This window comes from Pelodiscus sinensis, chromosome 7, assembly GCF_049634645.1.
Source record: "Pelodiscus sinensis isolate JC-2024 chromosome 7, ASM4963464v1, whole genome shotgun sequence".
Lineage (NCBI taxonomy): Eukaryota > Metazoa > Chordata > Testudines > Trionychidae > Pelodiscus > Pelodiscus sinensis.
The window spans coordinates 72,130,517-72,155,577 of record NC_134717.1 but is presented as its reverse complement, the minus strand read 5'-3'; the positions used below and the strand labels follow the sequence as shown (position 1 = coordinate 72,155,577).

The window sequence follows — 25,061 nt, the reverse complement described above, 5'->3', positions numbered from 1 at the left end:
CATTTTGCCAGAAGACACAGCAAACACCTGCAGAGTAAGTTACATCTATAACACATGTGCACCAGACAGATATGCAACACAGGGAACAGATTTTGAAATTCAGTCTTGTGATATTACTGTTGGGTATGCTAATGGGATCTAGGCGTGGGCACTTTTCTTCCAGTGTGATATGCAGTTAGCTTCCCCATTTACCCCCCAATTAAGAGCATCCCTCACTGTGGAAGAAGAAAGAGCCCATTTTCCTTGAGTTCGGCTTACCCATTGACTTCAGAGCAAAGTCCTCCCTCTGGATGTGGTCACTGTTGCCGTCTATCCAATTGTCCATTGACCCTACTGGATGCTGTGAAGGAAATACCAAGTGAGGGAATGCTGTACAGAAATACCTAGGGCAACGTTTCCCAATTTTATTTGGCCACTAAACTCTTTTAAACTCGGAAGAATTTCGAGGAACCCTTACAGCCGGGGGCGGGGGGGGGGGGGGGAATTTGTCAAGAAAAAAAAACCCACCACGGGAACTGGACTAGGGAGACCTCGTGGGGGCCAAAATGTGGTCACGCATGTCCCGAGCGGGCTTTGGAAACGCAGAGTGGCAGCAGGGGAGGGCAGGGGAGGTGTCTGAAAGCCGGCGGAAAACCAGAGAAGGAGCTAGCTCCTTTCTGTCTCTTTAAGGGGGGGAGTGATCAAGTTCTCGCGGAGCCCTTACTTTCACTTCACAAAACCGCAGGGTTCTGCAGAGCATGATTTGGGAAACACTGACCTAGAAGAACCTGGATGGACACATCCCATCTGGGCTGCCTTAGACAGTTATTTTCCGAGGTCTTTGCTCATAAGTCAGCAATGGTGCCTACAAGCCACACACTGCAGCACTGTGCACAAATGTGGGATCCATCAGCCATCCCATTAAAAGGATTCTTTGCCTTAGTCCCAGTGGAGATGTCTCCTAGACACCATAACTACCAGCATAGCCTCCTTGTGAAGAGTTGGAGCTTGGACCTGACTTTCTCTATCCTGTGCTGATTGGATGTTTGTTCCAACCTTCTCCTTCCCCTTCCCTCAATCTCCTCACCTTTGCTTCACTCCACACCTATCCCCCTTAAAACCAGCTCTGCTCCCCTCTTAGCCCTTTCCTTCAATGTCCCTGTACTTGGTTTGCCATTTAACTTATCTGCTCCTAACTAAACTCAGCTCCCCAAAATAAAATACAGTGTGGTGGCAACAGTCACATTATTCACTCTGATTGTGTTTTCTTCCCCTGCCCCTACACTGTGGCCATTTCCTCTCTCTAGACCATAAACTCTTCAGGGAAGGTTCTTCCTGGTACTACTCTCTACAGAACCTGGCACCATGGGACCTATTCTTGAGTGGCCTTAGGGCACCACTGTAATGAACATGATCACTAATTAATAACAACAAAGAGGTACAGGAGTGAATGCGTCATAGGAACTGGACTCCTCTGTCTAAAACAGAGGTGTTCCCCAGCAGAAGGGTGAGTAGGAAGGGCACGGGAGGGGAGGGGAGGAGGTTGTAGCTAGCACTGCCATTGACCAGGCTATAACTCTTCTGTAGAGAAATAAGACTTTAGCCTCCAGGACCTGCCCTCATGCAAAGGCCTTCCAGGAGGCAACCAAGTGAAATCAACATGGTTCTATAGAAGTTTTTCTAAAAACCTGTAACAGTTCGTAAGAAGTTATGCCCTTTCTATTGTTTTGTTTGAGCCACCCATAGAACTGAATAGCAGGCCTATAATTTACTATTCAATTCTATAATATGTCTCAAGGCAGTCCTAGCAATCTTAGGCTACGTCTAGACTGGCATGATTTTCCGCAAATGCTTTTAATGGAAAAGTTGTTCCGTTAAAAGCATTTGCGGAAAAGAGCGTCTAGATTGGCACGGACACTTTTCCACAAAAGCACTTTTTGCAGAAAAGCGTCCATGCCAATCTAGACACAGTTTTGCGCAAGAAAGCCCCGATCGCCATTTTCGTGATCGGAGCTTTTTTGCACAAAACAATACCGCGTTGTCTACACTGACCCTCTTGTGCAAAAGCATTTGTGCAGGAGGGCTTTTGCCGAGCGGGAACAGCATAGTATTTCCACAAGAACACTGACAATCTTACATGAGATCGTCAGTGTTCTTGTGGAAATTCAAGCTGCCGGTGTAGACAGCTGGCAAGTTTTTCCACAAAAGCAGCTGCTTTTGCGGAAAAACTTGCCAGTCTAGACGCAGCCTCTGTGTTTTCTAGAAGAATTATATGTAGAGGGGGGGTTGGTACCTTCACTTTTAAAGTAAATGTAACTTAGATGAAAGCCATCATGCAGCAGTAGGTGAAGGAATGACACTAAAACAAAGAAGCTCAAAGCAGTGAAGTGACGTTTTGGCTGACAAGGATGGGATGGGCTATCACTGTCCTCAGACAGTTTCCATATGCCTCAAAGGCATCCTGCCCTCAAAGCCTGTGTAAATGTAATACAAGGCGTCCCAGCCATAAGTCGCCCCAGTATACATCTGTTCTGCACTAAAGTCGTTGACGCTTGTAGGAACTGGTGCATTATAAGTCCTCCCTTTCCCTGCTCTTAAGTCGCACAAAACAATAAGACTTTATGCAAATGGAAGTCAGCCACGGGGGGGGGGGGGGGAATCCCCACTTTACGTTGTTTCGCTATTAGTCCAAGTTTTTTGGAACGTATCTTTTTTAGACTTATAGCGAGGACGGCCTCTGGCCACCTGGACTTGGGCCTATCTCCTAAGACTAAAGTAAAAAGCAACTGCACATGGTCTGATCCTCACTTTCTTTGTCTTCCAATGTTGCTGTCCATGCGTCTTCACTAGAGTCGCTACTTGGATCTGCAGCTCAGTGACCTGCTTTTGGAAGTCGTCAATTTCCTGCTGAAGATGTTGCTGAAGAATCACATTCTGGTGTCTTTATAAACAACAACAAGCAGACATCAGGAAATGCCATTTCAAATGAAGCTGTAGCACAGGGAGGCTACGTCTACACTATGGCTGATTTTACGCCAAAACAATGCAGCGGGACCACACCTCAAGCGTGTTTTTGTGGAAGACAATGTACAGTAGAATGGCAGAACAGAGGGCTTTGTGCGGTGTAGGTCTCCCTCTTTCTATGAAGAATAACTCCTTTTTGTGAAAGAGTTCTTGCGCAAAAAGGTGTGTGTGGACGCTCAACAGGGCTTTCTTGCACAAAAGGAGTCTCGCAGAAAAAGCACAGGTGCTCTGATGATCATTCTGGGAATGGCCATGAGCTTTCTTGCTCAAGAGTGTCCATGTAGCCAAAGCCAGAGCTTGTGAGCTCACCCCTCCAGCAACACAGGGAGGGGGCAGGAAGCCGATGCTTTAGCACGTGGGTGGAGGCAGAGAGAAAGGCACGTTTCAAAGGGCAGGGTTTCAGGACTGAGCTTTCTTCTTTTATTTTCAATTTATTCCAAGGCATGTGAGCTGGAGTATCCTCTCTGGGCTGTCCATCATGACAGCAGGGATCATAGGCCCAGGGACCCATTCAAAAGAGGGCAGGACAATGGAAAGTCCTCCTTTGCCTTCCAAACCCATCAGGACCACCTTGTGGAAAGAGATGCCCCCGTGAGGGCACTAGGGCAAAGTCCTCAGTCTGTCTCATGGCAGGCAGCACAATGGGCTTGAGTCTCCCTTCTCCATCTGCATGTTAGTACATCCCTTTCCCCCACCTATGGAGCATGCCCTGCATATTGGCACAGCCAGGCCTTGAAGTAGGAAGCCCATGGTCTCTCAGGACAGCAAGGGCAGGTCTACACAGCAGTGTTATTTCGAAAGAACAAAGTGAGGGTTGACACAGAAAGCCTGTTCGTTTGAAATCATTTCAAAATACAGGCAGTCCCCGGGTTACATGGATCCGACTTACATCGGATCCTTACTTACAAACGGGGTGAGGCAACCCCACACTAGCTGCTTCCCCCCAGCAGACCAGGGAGACGCGAAGCTAGCGCCCCCCCCCCCCCCAGCAGACCAGGGAGACGCGAAGCTAGCGCCCCCCCCCCCCACCAGCAGACCAGGGAGACGCGGAGCGACTTTTCTCAGCAGACACCTCAGCTTGAGAATAAAGGACTGAGGGAAGTGAGGTGTGGGAGAATAAAACTGAGCTCTGGAGAAATGTTTGGCTAGAGTTTCCCCTACAATATGTACCAGTTCCGACTTACATACAAATTCAACTTAAGAACAAACCTACAGTCCCTATCTTGTACGTAACCCGGGGACTGCCTGTAACGGGCTTCCGATGCCGCATTCTGTAACCCTCCTTTGCTGAGGAAGAACGCCCATTTCAAAAGAGCTATTTTAAAATAGGGGGTGTGTAGGCAGCACAGCTGGAGTTTTTTTCAAAATAAGTGGCTTCCAGGGCTTCCCATGGGAGCCCTGGTCGCCACTCTGTCCACACGCATCATAACTCCATGGTTCCCCTTCCCCTGCAGTCCTTAAAGCTACAGCCCCAGGGGAAAGAGCTTGTAGCACAAAGCAGGCCCAGCTCGCACTGTGCCACATAGCAGAGCCCTGACTGCTATCGCTGCTGCCACAGATCCCCGTGCTGCCGCCGAGCCCCACCCCACCCCACCGCTGCAAAGGAGCAGGCAGCCACCTTCCAAGCCCCAGCCCTGGAGAGAAAGAGGAAGGCGCTCTCATGAACGGACATGGAGATCCTGGATGTCATTGAGATCTGAAGGAACGCTCTACCATCCAAGATCTCCGCACCGAATGGCACGATGCAGCTATATACGACCAGCCTGGTCCAGAGAGAGCACAGCCGCACTCTGCACCAAGTCAGAATGAAGGTGAAGAAGCTCCACCGGACCTATGCCAAGGCCAGAAAAAAAAGTTCCCCATCGGAAGTAGCACCCCAGACCTGCCGCTTCTTCACCCAGCTGGATGGCATCCTGGAAGGGTGGTAGGTCACCTCCCCTCCCCTTGTCATCAACTCCTGCCTGTACACACCTCTCTTGAACCTCCCAGATGGCTATGGAGGAGGAGGAGGATGTGGCCAGCACAGACAACACGCCCACTAGCCAGGACCTCACCCTGTTGCTGGAACCGGTACCCCTTCCCAGGATGTCACCCAGGACTCGGACAAGGCCGAGGAAGGCTCATCAGGTGAGTGGCATTATTATCCCCGGACATACACGGTGGGAGGCAGAGGGTGGTGAGGGGCTGCACACTCCTTGCCATGCCTTTCAGCCTGGGGATCGCACAGCAGCCTGTGCATGCAGGTGCATAGAGAGCACCAGTCCAGAGCAGACAGCTGCAATGAGGCAGCCGCTCAGGAACCTTGAGCTCCTGCCCACAGAGTTTCTGGAGAGGCCTGCCTTATTCCCCACCTCATGGTAGGACACCACCACCAGCCACCACTAGGCATGATGGACACACACACAGCAGTGTCGCACATGGCATATGGGCATGCCCGCACTCCCAGGGCAGAATGCGCCCCCAGGCCACAGTGTTGAGGGAGAAGACGCAATGAAGGGCAATGGGAAGGAAGTGGAGAGGACGCCAGCAGTGCTCTCTGGCAAGTGGCATTTACTGCCCACACACACGCATCCCCCAGCACCTTCTCCCCCTCTCCTCCAGCGGGCAGGGATACAAGCCATCTCCCTGTGGGACGCTGCCACTGCCAGACCTGCATGTGAATGGCATAGAGGGAAACCAAGCTGCCCGGTCGCCCTCCTCCCGCCCACAGGAGGGCAACTTCCCATACCTGCTTGTCTCTGGAGCAAAGGGGTAGCGAGTTTCCCCCTGGGACATCTCCGTCCCGGCAGAAAAGGGCTCGTCGTCTAAGCCACAGATGGCCTTGCTTGAAGCCCATCACCTTCCTCTGACCCGAGACCTTTCGGTGTGGGCTCAGAGAGGAGGGCTAGGCTTCATACACAGTGTCTCCAGGGATGACTGCCCTTCTCACTTCCCTTCACAGCTGGGCCAGCTGCCAGTGGGGCATGAACCACACCTCCCAGACCAGCCTCTCAACCCCATGTGACCCACAGGTGAAGGCAAACTCATGAAGCAGCAGGAGCATATCACCTGCCTGTGTGCTCTGCAGCAGTCTCTGGACCAGCAGGACTGCAGAATGGAGGCGGACCTGGAGCTGCACCGCAACACCTGGCAGGAGCTATTGCATCAGGCCTGGACCATATGTGAAGCTTACACTGCCACCACTGCCCGCCTGTTGACTGCTGCTGCTGCCACTTCCGCCCCTCCAGCTTCTCCCCCAACCCCCTGTGGGCCCCGAGATCCCCACACAAGAGGCGGTGGAATTACTCGAGGCAGGTGCCAATCCCAGCCCCATCCCTCAGACTCTCCTCCCCCTTCCACCTCCCTACCCCCTTCCAGATTCTTTCCCCAGTCCCTCCTCAGCTACATTTACCGCAACCAAACAAAAAATAGTTTATTGGTTCAAAACAAAAGGTCTGGTTCATTTTATCAACAGAGGAAGGGGAGGGAGAAGGGGAGAGAGGAAAAGAGGGCAGGGGAAGGGAAGGGTGGGGGAGAAAAGGAACAGAAGGGCATTGCACAGGCTTCATGGTGGCAAAGCTGGTGACAGTGCGGTTGATGTCACCAAGGAGGAAGAACCTGTGCAGCAGGATGGTGCTGATGCCCTCACCACCTGCAGAAGTAGACAAACAGGGAATCACAGTACTGCTAGGGCCCTCGGGAGTTCCCTGAGCCCACCCCCCTCTCCACATGCCAGGACCAAGCCCCAACTTGCCCCATCCAATGTCAGGACTTCCTTAAGGAGGGACTAAAATACATTCCAGGGAGACTGCTTCCACCACTCCCTCCTCCTTCCCTAGGGATCCCCATTCCAGCAGTTCACTACCCTCCTGGGATGATAGCAAGAGAGAGCCATACCTGCATGAGCTGACGGTCGATTCCCCCCTCCAAGCCAGTTCTCCATGGAGCAATAGCTGTCCAGTGTGGTGAGCTTCCACAGGGCGATGGCGACCCTCTTCTGGAGGGGGATGGCAGGTCTCATGTGGGTGTTCCATCACCAGAAGGCAGGGGTTTGCCACTTGCAGAGCTCCAGGAAGGTGTCCTTCTGCATGTGGAAGTTCTAGAGCCACTGTTTGTCGTCCCACCTCTCCAGGATGATCCAGTCCCACCAGTTGGCACTGGTGTCCCGTTGCCAGAAGTGGTGGTGCACGATGCACAGAGGTGATTAGGAGGGGTTGTGCTGCATGAGCCATGAGTGGAGAGAGGAGAGGAGGTGCCCCGCAATGAGCTGGGGGTCCTGTTCCTGCAGGGCCATGAGGGCAGCCTGTAGTAACTACAGCAGGAGGTGTGGCATGGGGTCTAAGAGCCGTCGACTGCTTGGAGGCAGGTGCAGCTCCATGGCTGGAGTGCTGAGGTGTCCACCAGGGCAACCAGAGCACACAGTAAGAAGGCTTTGCTGTCCCTCAGGGAGGTAGGCAAGAGAGAAGAGCCTGAGACACGGCTATACAGGAGGTCACTTGAAGCACGAGCCTCAGCCAGCAGCTCCAGGAAGTGACTGCAGTCCTGGTGCCCTGCCCGGAGTGCTTCTGGGGGGCTTTAAGTGCATTTCAGGCGCCAATGAGTGTGGACGCTCTATTTCGAAATTGCTCAGTGCTACTTCGATGGGCGATTGTAGTGTGGATGTGCTATTTTGAAATAAGCTATTTCAAAGTTTTTATTCCAACATAGCTTTTTTTTCGAAATAAGCGCGTCGTGTAGACATAGCCTAACTGCCTCACACGAGATAAAGAGAGACGTGCCCTGGGTCAAGCAACACAGCAGACGAGAAGGGAGCTGGTCTCAGGGAGAGACCAGTGCTTTACCTCTTTCCACAGAGTCCCAGGCTACGGTGACAAATGCTCACTTCAGAGAATCCTTTTTTACCTGAGCTTCAGCTGCATCTGCCGCTTGCAGATCTTGGCGGGCAAGTGAAAGCCATGCACAAATGCTAGAGAGGAAAGAGCTAAGTTAAGTTTTCTGTGTGCATCAGCAGCTGCGTATACAGGATAGGGTTATATAACTGTAGTATAGCACTGGTCATGCTCTAAACAATTTATAAACATTGTAACAACACAAAGAACGTACTTCTTTTGTTTTAGATTTATAAAAAGTGCTCTGAAAAGTCTGAATGCACGCAAATTTTGGTGGACAGTATTTTTGCTTTCTTGGGAAAGAAGAGAGGCTAATAACATCAACTTCTAGAATTAATATATTTATTTCTTTAAGCAGAAGTAAAGGATTTGAAGTCAGGAGTAAATGCCAGAGCTGCCCAGAGCAGGTACTTTGGGGATGGTATTGACTAGAAATGGAGCATTCATAGTTTAAGGCCAGAAGGAACAATTCTGAGCATCCACTCCTACATAACATAGGCCATACAATTTCATCTAGTTGTCAAGCTCTTATTTTGTGGCTCAGCTACTGCTAGAAAGGCATCCAGCCTTGATTTAAAGACCTCTAGTGATGGAAATGCCAAAACACACCTTGATAAGTTCTTCTAATGATGAATTACCCTCACTGCTGAAAATCTGTGCCTTATTTCTTGCTTGACTTTATCTGGCTTCAGCTCCCAGCCACTGGATCTTGTTATGCCTTTGTCTGCTAAATTGAAGAGCCTGCTACTCTCAGAAATCTTTTCCCTAGGGCTATGTCTGCACTGGGAAATTATTCTTTGAAAATAACTCCCCAAATAGCTATTTTGAAATAGGCACAAGGCACCATTGAAATAGTGCAGAATTACCATATTTTCCGGCGTATAAGGCTACTGGGCGTATAAGACGACCTCCTAATTTTTTAGTTAAAAGATAGGTTTTCGTCTTATACTCCAGCGCCCCTCTGCCTCCCCAGCTTTGCTCCCGGTGTCCCTGGTCTGCTGGAGACGGTCCCCAGCAGACCAGAGGCACCGGGAGCAAAGCCGCAGCAGCGGCGGGGTCCCGCGCCTCTGAGGCTTTGCCAGAGCAAAGCCTCAGAAGCGCGGCACCCCGCCGCCGCTTCGGCTTTGCTCCCGGTGCCTCTGGTCTGCTGGGGACCATCTCCAGCAGACCAGGGACACCGGGAGCAAAGTCTCTGAGGACGCCCCGGCAGCGGGACAGCCCCGGCGCGCCAGGGCTGCCCCGCCGCCGGAGCCCCTCCGCGGCTTTGCAAAGCCTCGGGGGAAGCCGGCGGCGGGGCATCCCAGGCGTATAAGACGACCCCCGATTTTTGGGGGATGTTTTTTAGCATCAAAAGTCATCTTATACGCCGGAAAATATGATATATCAAAATAGCGCGTCCACACTGTTTAGACTCTGAATCGCATTTAAAGTCCCCCAGAAGCACTCTGGGCAGGGCATCAGGAGAACAATCCCTTCCCATAGCTGCTTCCTGAGGCTGGCTAAGACTCGTGCTTCAAGGGGCTCGCCTCTACAGACACGTCTCACATGCCACTTCTCCACTGATTACCCTAAACTCATGCCCCGGTTGTACTTGCGGATGCTACAGCACTTCCAACATGGAGCAGAGCTGCTGCAAAGCAGCTCCAGGTTCAAGGGCCTCCTGCTGCGCCTCATGGCCCCGTTCATGCAGACTGCCCACGTGGTGCTGCAGGAGGATGATGACCAGCCCAGACTGGGAGACCTCTTGAGCCAGGCCCCGGTGCTCCTCATGCACCAAATTCCGCTTCATCATCCCTGGCCCACCATGCAATGCCACTTCTGGCAGAGGAAGACAAACTCTGACTGGTGGAATAGTGATAGAAATGTAGCCGTGTTAGTCTGGGGTAGCTGAAGCAAAATGCAGGACAATGTAGCACTTTAAAGACTAACAAGATGGTTTATTAGATGATGAGCTTTCGTGGGCCAGACCCACTTCCTCAGATCAAATAGTGGAAGAAAGTAGTCACAGCCATATATACCAAAGGATACAATTTAAAAAAATGAACAAATATGAAAAGGACAAATCACATTGCAGAACAGGAGGGGGATGCGGGGGGGGGGGGGGAGGAAGGAAGGTAAGTGTCTGTGAATTGATGATATTAGAGGTGGGGAGAGTGGGATGTTTGTGAGTTAATGGTATTAGAGGTGATAATTGGGGAAACTATCTTGGTAATGGGTGAGACAGTTCAAATGTTTGTTGAGTCCTTTTTGGAAAGTGTCGAATTTTAACATGAATGACAGTTCAGAGGATTCCCTTTCAAGTGCAGATGTAAAAGGTCTTTGTAGCAGAATGCAGGTGGTTAAGTCATTGAGAGAGTGTCCTTTCAGGTTAAAACGGCAAGAAACTGTTTTCTCTTTGTGATCTTGTCTGCATCCCCCTCCTGTTCTGCAATGTGATTTGTCCTTTTCATATTTGTTCATTTTTTTTAATTGTATCCTTTGGTATATATGGCTGTGACTACTTTCTTCCACTATTTGATCTGAGGAAGTGGGTCTGGCCCACGAAAGCTCATCATCTAATAAACCATCTTGTTAGTCTTTAAAGTGCTACATAGTCCTGTATTTTGCTTCTGACTGGTGGGACCATCTTGTCATGCAGCAGTGGGGCAATCAGCAGTGGCTCCAGAGCTTCCGCATGCGGAAGGCCCCTTCCTGGAGCTCTGCGAATGGCTAACCCCTGCCCTCAGGTGACAGACCACCCAGATAAGATCTGCCATCCCCCTGCAGAAGAGCGTCGCCATGGCACTATGGAAACTTGCCACGTTGGACACCTTCTGTTCCATCGGGAACCAGTTAGGCATGGGGAAATCAATGGCCAAGACCATGCTCCTGCAGATTTGACTATTTCCCTAGGAGGATGGTGAAGCACTGGGATGGGTTCCCTAGGGAGGTGGCGGAATCTCCATCCCCAGAGGTTTTTCAGTCCCAGCTTGGCAAAGCCGTGGCTAGGATGGTTAAGTTGGGGTCGGTCCTGCTTTGGGAAGGGGGTTGGATTCAGTTACCTCCTGCGGGCTCTTGCAACTCTGTGATTCTATGTTTCTACGATTCTATAGTTGGTCAAGGCCATCAACGCCATCCTGCTCTGAGGGTCATCACTGTGAGCACCATGGACCCCACCGTCACTGGCTTTGCCACCATGAGCTTCAACAAATATGGGGGGCCATTGACGGCACCATTCCCATCCTGATCCCCGACCACCGTGCCTCTGACCACATAAATAGAAAGGAGCGCTTTTCAATGGTGCTGTAGGCCCTCGTGGACCATGGGGGCCAGTTCACAGACATTTACGTTGGGTGGTCAGGGAAGGAGCGCGAGACCCACATCTTCTGGAACTCGAGACTCTTCTGCAGGATGCACACCGGCACTTTTTCTCCAACTGCACCATCAGGATGGGGGGGGGAGGGGCGTCAACATGCCCATGTGCATCCTGTGTGATGCAGCCTATCCCTTGCTCCCCTGGCTGATAAAGCCCTACACAGGCAGCCTGGACCCCACCAAAGAACTCTTTAACACTAGGCTTAGCAGGTGCCTCATGGTGGTGGAGGGTACCTTCAGACACCTCAAGTGGAGGTTCTGGAGTATCCTCATGTGCCTGAACCTCAGAAACCAGAACATCCCCCAGATGGTGGCAGCCTGCTGTGTGCTTCACAACATATGTGAAAGCAAGGGAGAGACTTTTCTTCCAGGGTTAGGGGCAGAGGCTGAGTGGCTGGCCAAGGCTTTTGAGCAGCCAGGCACTGCTGCCATTCGCAAGCACATCATGGGAGGCCTTGAGAGAGAGTGTCAGCCAAGGCTACCTGTGAGACTCTCCCCCGGACCTCCCCATAAGGGGCTGCTGTATTGCCCCTGTGTGCTTTTCTTTCCCCATCCCTCCCTTCCCATCTTCCCCCTCCCCAGCAGACCAAATAAAGAAGCCTTTTTTGCTTGTAAAAGTGACGCTGATATTTTCATTTGGGGAATATACAACAGGGGAGAGACTGGATAAAGAATCTGGGAGGGGAAAAGGGGGGGCAAGGAGGGATAGAGGGGCTCAGGGATGGAGCTGGGACTGGGACTGTTGCTTGCCTTGGGTACCTCGTGAGGTTTGGCTGCCTGGGAGGTCCCACTGCCACATGTTTGTGGGCTCCAGTGGCCCCCTATGCGGCCTAGAAGATGAAGCCAGGAGGGTGGGGGCAGGAGCGGGTGCTGAAAGTTGGGCAGGAAATTGTGGGGGGCAGGGTGGTGGCTGGTGGCCCACTCCATACATGTGACCATGTGCTCCATGACTGACGTTACTGAGGAGCACATGGCCTCATGCTGGTGAAACAGCTGCTCCCACATCATCATCCTCAGCTTCTGGTCAGTCTGCTGCTCCTGTCGCTCCTCCTCAATGTTCCAGCTGTGGGAACAGGGGCAGTCAAGGTGCTCCTGCACCAGGTCTTCACAGGGTCACCTTTGCCTGCTGCTCTTGCTGGGTCAGAAAGATGGTGAAGGAGATGGTGGATGCCCCCACACTCGCAGCTGGCCCCTCTGTGAAGAAAAGTGACAGGGGCAGCCACCCCCGGACACACTGTGTGTGAAGCCGAGCCCTATTTCTGAGCCTGACACCGAAGGTCTCAGTTTAGACAATGGTGATGTGCTTCACGCAAGGCCATCTGTTGCCTAGACAGTGGGCACTTTTCTGCAGGGGCATGGACATCCCAGGGGAGCATCACTACCCCCTCATCCTGAAGAGCAGCAGGCATGGTAAGGTGCCAGCCAGGCCAGGAGCCTGCAGGCGAGAGGTGGGGACAGGGCCGCTCAGCTTCCTTCCATGTCCCATACATGCTGGGTCCAGTGCTGGTGGCATCCAGCAGACAGAGAACTTCTATCCCTGCCCACTGGAGGAAGGGGGGAGGGTGTTGGGGGAGGTGTGCGTGAGTGGTAAATGCCGCTTTCTGGAGAGAGAGCTACTGAGTTCCCCTCTTCTTCCTCTCCCTGGCAGGTTCCCATGCAGGGGATTGGTATCCTCCGCATCACCACTCTTCACCGGGACTGGATGCTACCCAGTAGTGTGGGCATGAGGCTGGATGGTGTGTGTGGCACTACTTTGTGTTTCCATGACCCCAGCCTCCTTAGCAGTGGCTTTTCATGGGGAGGTGTCCTACCATGGAGGCCAGAGCAAGGCAGGACTGTATAGGAACCTAGTGAGAAGGCATGAGGGGTTCCTGTGTGAGAACATCATGGAGCTGAGTGCTCCAGACTGGTACCTATGTGCATCGGCTGTTGTGTGAGCCCCAGGCTGAGAAGACCAATCAAGCTGCAAGCAGCCCCTCACCACCCACTGCCTGCCCCCACATGTGTATAGGGAAAGTAATAGAACTCACCTGAAGAGACTTTGCCAGGTTCATCTGAGCCGTGGGAGACATCCTGGGACGGGGAGACTGGCTTCATGCACATGATGATCTCCTGGCTGGTGCGCATGGCTGGCCTGCTCCTCCTCGTCCTCATTGTCCTCATTCTCTTCCCCAACCCCATCCATGTAGAGGCTGATGACAGGCATGTCCTGGCCAGAGTCAACAACGACAGGGAGGGAGGTAACCGCCCCACCCTTCCCAGGATAGCATCCAGCTGCTTGTAGTAGTGGCAGGTCTGTGGGGCTACCCCCGAGAGAGTGGGAGCTTTTCTCCCTGGCCTTTGTGCAGGACTGCAGGAACTCCTTAATTTTCATCTGCACCGAGTCCAGAGTGCGGCTGTGCCCCTTCTGGGACAGGCAAGTGGCCATCCAGCTGTGGTCCTCAGCATTTCACCTCCTGGTGCAGAGATCCTGGAGGTTTGTCTCCTTGCCCCAGACCCCGATGAGATCCAGGACCTCTGCACCAGTCCAGGCTGGTGCCCTCTTTCAATGCTGGCCAGGAGCTTCCGAGGTGGTTGCAGATGTGCTGGCAGCTGTGGGGGGTGCAGAGGAACTGCTGGGGTCAGACATGTCTCCTCTGATGGCTGCTGTGTGGCACAGAGCTGGCAGAGCTGGTGTGATGCCACAAGCCCTTTCCCTTCTGCCTGCACCTTTAACGCCTACAGGAGAAGGGGAGCATTGGAGTTGTCTGGTGTATGACCAGAGTGGCCACCAGGGCAGCTATTAGTGGTTTCCGGAGGCCAATTATTTTGACGTAACAGCAGCTGAGCATCCACACTAACACCATTTCAAAATAGCAATTTCTAAATAAGTGTTATTCCTGTTCACAAGCAGGAGTTACTGCGAAATAACAAGCCAGTTATTGTGAAATAATTTTGAAACAATGGGCTTGTGTGGACACTCATCTTATTTCAAAATAAGGGGAGTTATTTTGAAATAACTCCCCAGTGTAGACATGCCGTGGGTTGGTACGTACAGGCTGTGAGCAAGTCATGTCCTAACCCTTCACTTTTGATAAGATAAATAGATTGAGATTCCCAAATTCCTCACTGGAAGGCAGGTTTTCTAAACCTTGAATCATGCTTGTAGCTCCTTTCTGCACACCTTCCCACATCCTTTCTGAAGAGTGGACATCAGAACAAGGCAACACTACCATAGTAATGGTCTTGTTAGTGCTGTATATAGTGATAGTGCCATATTCTCTATATATAGCCCACTGTGACCTTCATAAGTCAGATACAAGATTTACAGAAAAAGGAAAGAGAACAGGATTGGTGGAGGGATTATGAGAGTCTTTCATTACTAGTTTGCTCATTTACCTCTAGGTTTGCTCTAGCAATGATCCAAAATGTCTGTCAGCTACTTGGTGGAAGGCCAGCTTCCACATTGACATCACAAATAGCCCTCTCAGCAAGCACTGAACTGGGCTAGGAGACTGAAGTACCCTTGCCCTTACAGGGTACGTCTAGACTTCAGGCTTTTGTCAACAGAAGTTTTGTCGACAGAAGCTTTGTCAACATGACAGTGTAGACGCAAAGGACAGTGTGGATGCAATAACGTCTTCTGTCGACAGAACTCTGTCAACAAAAGGCATTATTCCTCATTATTACCGCCATCAACAAAACTTCTGAGTTCTGTCAACGTTATGTCGACAGAACTCAGCGACAGTGTAGACGCAGATATAGTTTTGTCGACAAAAGTTCACTTCTATCACCAAAACCATGTAGTCTAGACACACCCACAGAGGCAATTCCTTTTGGGTAGAGGAAGAGACATTTTGGAAGGGCAATCTACATTTCAGTGGCTGACTCTACTTATAGGTTAAATGAAAGGATAGATGTTCTCTTCTTTGGAAGAGAACATTTTCCAGGTCTTCCAAATACCGTATAACAAAAATGTTTTGAAAGGTGAGAACCCAAAGGACTCCTGTTTTAAATGGCTTTAGGCCGGTGCTAGATTTTGGCTTTGACTGATAAGAGGAAATCTGAATACAATAAAAAAGTTTAACCCTGAACTCAAACTTTTTCAAATACTCACCAGACAAGATGCCCAAGAGAAATATTATTGCCAGAAAAGCCATCATCTTCATCACTCGCCTGGACTGCTCTGCTGGGAGAGGAAAATAGTCCCACATGGAAACTGGGGCGATGTGTTTTTAGTCATGTTTGCCATTCAAACCAGAAATCTTAAATATCATGGCTGCTGGGCCAATAGAAGAGGGTGATCAGAGTGATCATGCAGGACTCAATGCGGCTTGCTTTGGGGCAGGAGGTCCATCCCTGAGGTTTGTGAGGAACCTGGGGATTCTTTTGGCTTTAGTCTGGCATCTGGGGCAAGGAGAATGGATTTCACAGTTTCTAATGGTGGCACGGTATCATCTGACCGGAGAGTGCGGAAGAGAATCTCGTTCCCTAGTTGCTTTAGTGGCTGCAGAACAGTGTTGTCATGCTGGTGATGCAGCAGATGCAGCCAGACACAAAGCGTAGCTATTATTCCTTGCTTTATAAGGAAAGGACAGCATGCGGGTTTTAGGGCAAGGCTCTGAAGAGGGAAGGGAGAAATACAGCTGTGAAAAGAAGCCAGTAGGTTTAATTGTTAAGCTTTACTGCTCCAACTGGTTCACTCTGAAATTAGGAATAGTCAGTGATTTTGTGAAGGTCCCCTTGAAACAAGAAATATGATACTGGAACTGACCTATGCTCCATCTACACCCACATACCTAGAAGGATCTGCTCTTGGTTGGGGAATGTAGGGCAATCGGTGGTGGTGTCTACCACTGTGCTGGTTTCAGGAAGACATTTGCTAACCCAGCTGCTTCCTTCATGCAACTTTGTACCTGTCAATTAGAGAAAAGTCACTTCAGCATCACTAACACAGGAACTGAGATTGCAAACACCTTTGGGGCAGGGTCCTTGTGCTATCATTCTGCACTCTGAAATACCCAGGGGTATGTCTACACTAGCCCTCTAGTTCGAACTAGGGAGGTTAATGTAGGCATTTGAAGTTGCAAATGAAGCCCAGGATTTAAATATCCCGGGCTTTATTTGCATGTTCCCGTCCGGTCACCATTTTGAAATTCCACTAGCCCGAAGTAACTGTCCGCGGCTAGACGCAGCAGTGAAACGGCAATTCGAACTAAGTCCTTAGTTCAAATTAACTGTTACTCCTCCTGGAATGAGGTGTAACAGTTAATTCAAACTAAGGACTTAGTTCCAATTGCCGTTTCACTGCCTTGTGTAGCCGCGGGCAGTTACTTCGGGCTAGTGGAATTTCAAAATGGCGACCGGATGGGAACATGCAAATAAAGCCTGGGATATTTAAATCCCGGGCTTCGTTTGCAACTTTGAATGCCTACATTAGGCTCCCTAGTTCGAACTAGAGGGCTAGTGTAGACATACCGCAGGAGACTTGCAGTGCTACCAAATAAGTAACAGCACTAAAAATAATTAATAACTGGAAAATATAGAATGAGGAAATGTTAAGATGCCTGGGGCTGTTCTGTGCTAGACACAAAACCCTAGAGGCCATGTGAAGAGTTAGAAATGCTAAACCCACTCTACAACTCAAGGATCCATATAGAGCTAGCTAGAACCAGATTTCCAAAGAAGGGCATGGTCCCCTTGAAAGGGCTTTTGCTTGCATCCAACCGCGTCTGAGTTCCAATTCAGGTTGCTCATTAGGGATGTAAAATCTCATTTAAAATGTTAACTGATTAAACTAGATGTTTAACCAGTTAGCTGGCCCACAGCATGACCAGTTGGCTGCCTTGGGTGGGCTGAGCATCAGTTAGCCATTATCCCAGTAAGCATGCTGGTAAGGCAGTGCTTACTGGGTAACCAGTTATCCCTTTACATCCGTATTATGCGTGCTTTTCAGGTGCGCAACACCCTTTGCTCTGGTCCACAAGAGAAACAGAGAGATGTACAAACTAACTACAGGTAGGCTGCTGCCTTGAGTCTTCTGCATCATTCTCACTGTGCGGACAATCATCCTGTTCAGGACTGCAGTCTTGTTTCAATCGGGTAGTACTAGCAGAGTGCTTACTCCTGCACGGTCTTCTGAAAACCCTACGGAAGAGAGGAGACCATGATGACCGGGATCCTTTCCAAGGAAGGTGCAGACTGTGTGGGATCCAGTGAAAAAGTTTGACCTTCTTCTCATTTGGCTCTTTATTCTCTTAGCTGTGGTCTACACTAGGATCTTCTTTTGAAATAATGCTCCCCCCCAAAAAATCAAATTTATAATCAGTGCTTCCACACTACCAAGCCCATTATTTCGATATAACAGGCCACAGAATTCGAACCCTGAACTCCTGCCTTTCATCAAGAGTAACGCTAATTCTGAAATAGTTATTAACGGTATTGTGAACGCTCTGATGCTGCTAATTTGAACAAATTACTCGCTAAAGTAAATTGAACTAATTATTCCACTGTGCCTCTACATTGAGGTAGCATGTCCACATTAATGGAGCCACCTTAGACTAATTTTGAGGCTTCCCCGTAGTGTGGACACACTAGTTCAAATTTGTTAAATTGGGAGTTGAGTTGAATTTAGTAATTTTGAAATAGTTTCCTAGTCTAGATATGGCCTTAAGGAAGACATGGAGCGGAGATCCCATTTAGACAGCTGGCTGTTGCTGAATATTCCTGAGAGTCCGTTTACCTTGATACAGGACTTCTGGATCTATCTCAGCTTATACATCATAACTTTATTGCCTTGAATTTCAGGGGTAGGCTACTTTTCCATTGATCACAATGAGATGTCAATGTACAGTACTAGTCTGTCACATTGGTCTGGCTCATAGGTTGTTTTTGTGCTACCAAATCAAAAGCCTTCAAACCAACATACAGTGAAAACCATTGGCAGGAGTATCTGAGAGGCTACAGTGAACTCCTCATTTAAGCACAAAAACCAGTTGTATCTCTGGTACCACTCAATAGTAACTGTCCTTAGTCAGGCATTCCCAGTGGGTTCTGAAAGGTCTTTTACTGTGTCAATTATGATAAACTTTCAGCTTTGTGTGTGTGTGTGCGCACTCCCCTGTCTACTGCGTTAACCATGCACAATTAGTCGACACGACAGTCTCTAAGAGAGCCCCTAGAGACCACAAATCAGATAAGGATCGAAAACACCCAGCCAAGTTTATTGCTAAGTGAAGTACAGTAATAGTGACAGACTCACCATTGTGCCACTGTGACTATGTACACTGTGACAATGGACTAACTTATTCAATACTATGGATCCAGCATTGCCCTAGGTCAGCCAATGACCACTCTTTGGGGTACACTTTTATATGCAGATACAAACAGATTTCACATCACTCTTCACGTAACAGGTTGCCATGCTCTGTTGCCTAGTTACAATCCCTTACCTCACACAAGAGGGGTTCAATTATTATCCATCATGCCAGTCCTGAACGTGGGCTGGTATGTATGTTATCTGCAGGATGTGCGCTAGTACCACAATGTTTCTTAATGAGGTGTTCTGTTACAACCCATCTGGAATGTGCTAGTCCCCAGGCCTCATACCGGGCCTGTGATACATGGACTTATGTTTCAGGCCCTCATCTTACTACAGTAACCCAGTGAAGGTTCACTTTTTACTAACAACCTCTGTAAAATAAATGTAAAATCCTTTCAAATGGTGTAGGGACATTATCAGACTCCTCTTTGCCACATTCAAAAATGGCTTGCACACCAGGGAAAGGGGATAGAGCCCTTGCTAAGAGGAGATTTGTATGCAGTGCTCACACTTAAAACCCATGCTATTTGCCTTAGCTTCACAGCCCTATCAGCAATGTTCCTTAAGGAATCTAGGGAATGCAGTAAACACTAGGTAACATTATCTAAAAGCAAAACAAGATACTATTTTAAGCATAGACCCTTTGGCAGTTGTGAGCAGTAGAATTAAATTAAATTAAATTAATGGAGATTGTCTATCTCCTAGAACTGGAAGGGACCTAGAAAGGTCATCGAGTCCAGTCCCCTGCCTTCCCAGCAGGACCAAGTACCATCCCTGACAAATATTTGCCCCAAATTCCCAGATGGCCTCCGCAATTCTACTAATGATTTTCAGAACAATTCGAAAAACCTGTATATGAGCAAAAACAAGGATAATGCATTGAAGTGTATTTATGGTAGAATCCATTAGAAAGTTAACATTTGAAAACTACTGCTCTTTGGTACAAGGAGAAAATCAGTGGTTAGCTCAGCTAGCGTTCTTCACTCACTGTTGACAACAGCTATCTTCCTGTAATTCAAATTCTTTTATGTTTCTAAATTGAGTAGTTTTATTTAGGATTATTCACGATATACTTGTAAATGTGGCTTATTTTGTAAGTACAGTAAAACTCCATTAGTCCGGCATCCAATGCTCTGGGACTCCTGATGGTCCAGCACCATCAGGAACCCGGAAGTGCTGGGGCAGCCGGACAGGCTTCCCCCATTCAGCTGCTGATGAAACTGACCAGCAGCCGAATCGGGGAAGCCGGGAGCAGAGCAGCTGGGGTGCCCCTCGGGGCTGCGGGATCAACCCGGCAGGACCCCAGCTGCTCTGCCCCAGGGGTCCCCGATTCAGCCGCTGCTGAAACAGATCAGCGGCTGATTCCAGGAAGCCCGGGGCAGAGCTGCTCTGCCCCGGGCTTCCTGGAATCAGCCGCTGATCTGTTTCAGCAGCGGCTGAATCGGAGACCCCTGGGGCAGAGCAGCTGGGGTCCTGCCGGGTTGGTCCCGCAGCGCCGTCCTTTGGCGCTGCAGGACCAACCCGGCAGCACCCCAGCTGCTCTGCCCCAGGCGTCCCCAAGAGCAGCTGGAGTGCTGCTGGGTTGGTGCCGTAGCGCCGCCCCTTGGCGCTGCGGGACCAACCCTGCAGCACCCCAGCTGCTTTATTGCAGGCATCCCCGATTCAGCTGCTGCTGAAACTGACCAGCAGCGGCTGAATCAGGGACTTCTGGGGCAGAGCCTGACTATCGTAAGGGGGGGCTATGAGGGATCTGGGGTGGCATCCCCTCCCACCACACTCCAGACCCTTCATAGCCCCCTCTTCTGATAATCTGGCATATCTGATAATCCGGCACCCCCTGGGTCCTAAAGGTGCCGGATTATCGGAAATTTACTGTATAATGGAGTCCTAATTACATGAGACCTCATTATATATTTCTGTTTTTCAGTGGGTGATAGTGCTCTAGCATTTTGTGTGTAGTATATAAAGTACCACATCCAAGGTTAGCTGGCTTAATGATTTAGTGCTTCGCCCTTGACATACTAAGTCAAAGGTTATAGGTTCCAGAATATAAGAATGGCCATACTGGATCAACCAAAGGTCCATCTAGCCCAACATCCTGCCTTCTGACACTGGGCAATGCCAGATACCCCAAAGGGAATGAACAGAACAGGGAATCGTCACATGATCCATCCCCTGTTACCTATTCTGACAAACAGAGGCTAGGGACATCATCCCTACTCATCGTGGCTAATAGCCATTGATGGACCTATGCTCCAAGAATGTAACTAGTTCTTTTTTGAACCCTGTTACAGTCTTGGACTTCACAACATCCTCTGGCAAGGAGTTCCACAGGTTGACTCTGCCAAAAGAGAATAATCATTTCACCTCTTCCCACACACACACACACCTTAATGTACCCCCAGGCTGTCTTTAAAATGTTAGGGTCATGACACTAGAATAGGTGACAATAGGATAGAGAAGAAAATTCTCTTTCATGAATGAGCAAGCGAAGGAAATTTGAATTGTTTCAAATCCTGTGAAAAACCAGGGTCCCAAGAAGTTGACCCCAGTGACTCTCCTTGCACTCTCTGGCTGGCAGGGACTGTCTTCCTAGATGTGTGTGTACTGTGCTGTACACATTTGGTGTGCCTCTGCACTATAAATCAGACATGTGTAGCCTATAGAGAGGTATTGTACAGTGTGTGCAATACCACTGGCATGGACTGAAATACAGTGTGGATATGCTGAACCACAAGGCCCCCTCATACCTCCTCACCCCTGTTTCTCGGTATATACTAGGTTTCTGCTGCTGAAGGCTGGCCAGTCTTCCACTGCGCCTTTCCATTGTGTTTCCTTCACAGAAACTGCTGCCAGGAACTGCCCTGCTCAACTTGGGAGAAAAAGATCAGGACATTTTAATTTGTTCCATTTTCAAAACGATCAATATTAACCAGTTTGGATCAATGAGGCCTGGGGGCGGGGGCCGAGGGAATGTAGGATGACATGAAACATTGTTACATACAATCCAAAAGCCACCGGGCAGGGGATAACAACAGGCCAATTTCAAGTTACAGAATGAATGATAACGCTTCATCTTTACCTAATACATTACAAGGCCCAGGTTAATTGTCGTACTTGTGGGCTGAGGCCGGAATCATTAACAGGTAGTGTCGGTAACAGAGTACAGTGCAGCAATGGATACTAACATACCTTTATTTGTAATTCAACGGCAGCACCCTCATCATTGTCTAGATTGTGATCCTACTGAAACTAAGCGAGGGTGACATACTCCATAACTGGTTCCTTTGATTTCTTTGGGATTATTCATGTAGGAAAAAGGACATCATAATTTGGCCTTTTGGGGCTAAAATATAATTAAGCAACAGCTATTTTGCCTTTGCAGTGATCTCCAGAGAGTATGTCTACACCAGGACATTCAGGAAAATGAAGCCCAATTAACTAATGACAAACTGCATGAGTTAAAGTGCATTAAGGTCTGTGTGTAAAAGCTCTCATTCAGAAGTAAAGTTACCTTACTTTGCTTTGTCTTAATTCAGTGAACACCCCTGTGTAGACATGCCCAAAGCTTTAAAGATGTTAGGGTATGTCTACATTGCCACCCTAGTTCGAACTAGGGTGGCTAACGTAGGCATTTGAACGTGCAAATGAAGCCCGGGATTTAAATATCCCGGGCTTTATTTGCATGTTCCTGGACGCCACCATTTTTAAATGCCCCATGCGGCACGGACTAGGTAGTTCGAATTAAAGCTCCTAATTCGAACTACCGTTACTCCTCATTGCAGGTAGGTAGGAAGACTGAAAGAAACCCTCCGGCTGGGATTTCCAACTGAGACTACGTAAACTGACTGACTGGATATTGTCCTATTGCATCACTCTCCTCAGGATCCTCATGGGGCAGCTTATTTTAACAGCTCCCTGGCAGCAGCTTTGAATGGTGTCTGAAACCTCCTTTTTCCTGCTATCTGCAGGAGAGCTGAAAATCAGGCCTTTTTTATTTAGATGCTTGACTAAGGATTGAACTCTCTCAATTTAGGCCCTTGTTCCAAAAGTGTAGGTAGGATGATCAGGAGAGATGCAAGCCCACTGCAGGTTCCCCTGTGGCTTTCATTCCTTGTAACTGTACCCCAGACACTTCACTACCCTCCTTTTCCAAACGGAAGCCGGAGTTTGAGAAATAGTGCTGTTCTTTCACTTCTCCTTCCTGTACTCTCTCACCTCCTCTTTCTTGGTCTTTAGCCCGCTCCTTCCAGTTGTGCATAATTCAGAAAATTAAATAGCTATTTTACATTACAAAAGCTGTAACATTACCTCAGAAGAAGCCTAACTCTGTCCCACCAACAGTAGTAGTTAAACTTCCATTGAGTTCAGAGGGACAGGGTCAAGCCCTCAGCCCGTCACAGTTCCCTGAGGGAAATGGCTTCACATACTGCGTGCTGCTGCAGCACACCCTGGCATGTGTCTCTAATTAAATGACTCAACTATGAGAAAAATGAAATGCTTTGTATGATCTGTGACCTCACAAAGACTTACTAGTGTCATGTTAAGCCAGGCATGAGGTCACACAGCAGCTGAGCAAATTCTTGCCCAAAGCACAATAGAAATGAGACTCTGCTAAGAGAAATGACTTAGTGGCTGTGTCTAGACTGGCCAGTTTTTCCGGAAAATCAGCCGCTTTTCTGGAAAAACTTGCCAGCTGTCTACACTGGCTGCTTGAATTTCCGCAAAAGCACTGTCTTCCTACTGTAAGAAATCAGTGCTTTTTGCGGAAATACAATGCTGCTCCCGTTTGGGCAAAAGTCCCTTTTGCGCAAAACTTTTGCGCAAAAGGGCCAGTGTAGAAAGCTGAGATTGGTTTTGCGCAAAAAAGACCCTTTCGCGAAAATGGCGATCAGGGCTTTTCTGCAGAAAAGCGTCCATGGCCAATCTAGATGCTCTTTTCTGAAAATGCTTTTAACGGAAAACTTTTCCGTTAAAAGCATTTCCGGAAAATCATGCCAGTCTAGACATAGCCTATTTGTTTAAAGAGTTTGTTCTGCTTCTGACAACGATATCCTCCTTCCCCACCAAATCTGTAGCTTATCAAAGGAGACGTGTGAATGTGATATGCGTCCATGTCACAAGCTGTGCATATATGTCCTACCTTCTTTCCAACACAATGTCATTAGCACCTTCCACCTTGGATAACCCTCCTGTGATGTTACTGGATTTGAATGTGAGTAGGCAGATCATTGTCGCACTCACTGTTGTGTATTTGCCCCAAATTCTGTGCAAAGTGGGTTATGTGAGGTGTCTAATGAGAGCTTATGCTATGCAGATTCTGTTTGTGTGGCTCATATATATGTATGGGTCCTATAAGTAAAGTTATAAATCGGGACTTTATACTTGTATTTTAAATGTTTTCTGTCTGGGAGGCAGCAGCAGGCATCAACCACCCGTTCTGAGGGGCGATTACTCCGTGAATAGTTATGCTGAATGGACAATGTTGCCAATAAACACCTGAGGAATTCTGCTGCAATACCTGCAGACCAGCCGGTACATCATGGCCTCTTGCCTAAAAAGGACATGGTGATCCTATGATCAGCTCCATTTTGGGAGGTACTATTGCTCGGGAGAACAATGGATTTCGCTCCTCATGGACAAGTTTATAAAAGGATTCTGGGGATGCCTCCATGTTGGTCTTTACTCCTGCCCTCCGCTCCAGAGCTTTGAGGAGCAGTGGGTGCTGTCCGGGGTTCTCTGCTTAGTGACCCCGTCCAGTTCCCTTGTTTTAAACCTGTGACCCCGCACCTTGATCCCTTTTGTCCCCAGAAATCAATTGGACCCTGGGTCTAGTCGTCCCCCCCCCCCGAAAGGCTGGGGGAAGGACTTTGAAAAGTGGGTGGGTGCAGCCTGCCCACCCCTCCCGTGGTTTCCAAATAGTGCCCTCCACTCCAGAAGCACTTTTGCTAACGACAGAGAGCACACAGGGGGGATTTGATAGCAGTGTGATGGGGCAGTCGCACCCCACACTCGCAGAGCGCCTCCCAGAGGAGGAGGGGAGCAGGAGCGACCGTAGAAGGCCACTGGCGGGCCTCCTGGCTCAGCCACAGCGGACAAGCTCTGTGCACCTCACCGGACCACAAAGAACAGACGCCAGCACAGGCGCAGGGCCCAGGCCACTCGGGGCCAGCTGGGACTCTGCTGCCAGGATACCAGATGCTGCACCGAAGGGTGAGGGCGTGCCGGCCAGGGGAGGGAGATGAGGGATTGGCTGGTGAAGGCAAGCACGGGCCCAAAAGGGGACACACCAGGGCCAGGGGCAGGAAGGGAGAGGAGACGCAGAGGATGGCAGAGGAGACGCTGAGGAAGGAAAGGGGAGAGACCCTGATGGAGGAGTCTGGTGGATGAATCCGGGAAGCAGGGACGACCTGGACAGGAGCTCCGACAGTGAGTGAGCTCTGCCAGAGGGGAAGGAAGTGACCCAGGGCAGGGCTAGGGAAGTAAGCCCGTGGACTGGTGAGTTAAGGATAATGCCCCGCCAGTCAGATCAAGGG

The 25,061-nt window shown here is 49.5% G+C and overlaps 1 protein-coding gene across 6 annotated transcripts in view; it reads right to left on the bottom strand.

Moving 5' to 3' along the window:
* The window catches only part of LOC112544928 (SUN domain-containing protein 3-like), a 28,626-nt gene extending 5,506 nt beyond the window's left edge, over positions 1-23,120 (bottom strand). Inside the window, exons 1-8 of one of the 6 annotated variants that reach the window (XM_075934272.1) lie at positions 22,837-23,120; positions 21,276-21,397; positions 17,218-17,351; positions 16,004-16,120; positions 15,322-15,393; positions 7,885-7,948; positions 2,788-2,920; positions 259-340 (exon numbers count right to left, since the gene is read on the bottom strand). In XM_075934272.1, the coding sequence (XP_075790387.1) occupies positions 259-340; positions 2,788-2,920; positions 7,885-7,948; positions 15,322-15,393; positions 16,004-16,120; positions 17,218-17,351; positions 21,276-21,352 (679 nt within the window). In that variant the 5' untranslated portion in view covers positions 21,353-21,397; positions 22,837-23,120. Of the gene's footprint in view, positions 1-258; positions 341-2,787; positions 2,921-7,884; positions 7,949-15,321; positions 15,394-16,003; positions 16,121-17,217; positions 17,352-21,275; positions 21,398-22,743 lie in introns of all 6 variants that reach the window. The other 5 variants (XM_075934270.1, XM_075934271.1, XM_075934267.1 and 2 more) reach the window with 5 other exon arrangements.
* Positions 23,121-25,061: the final 1,941 nt, after the last annotated feature.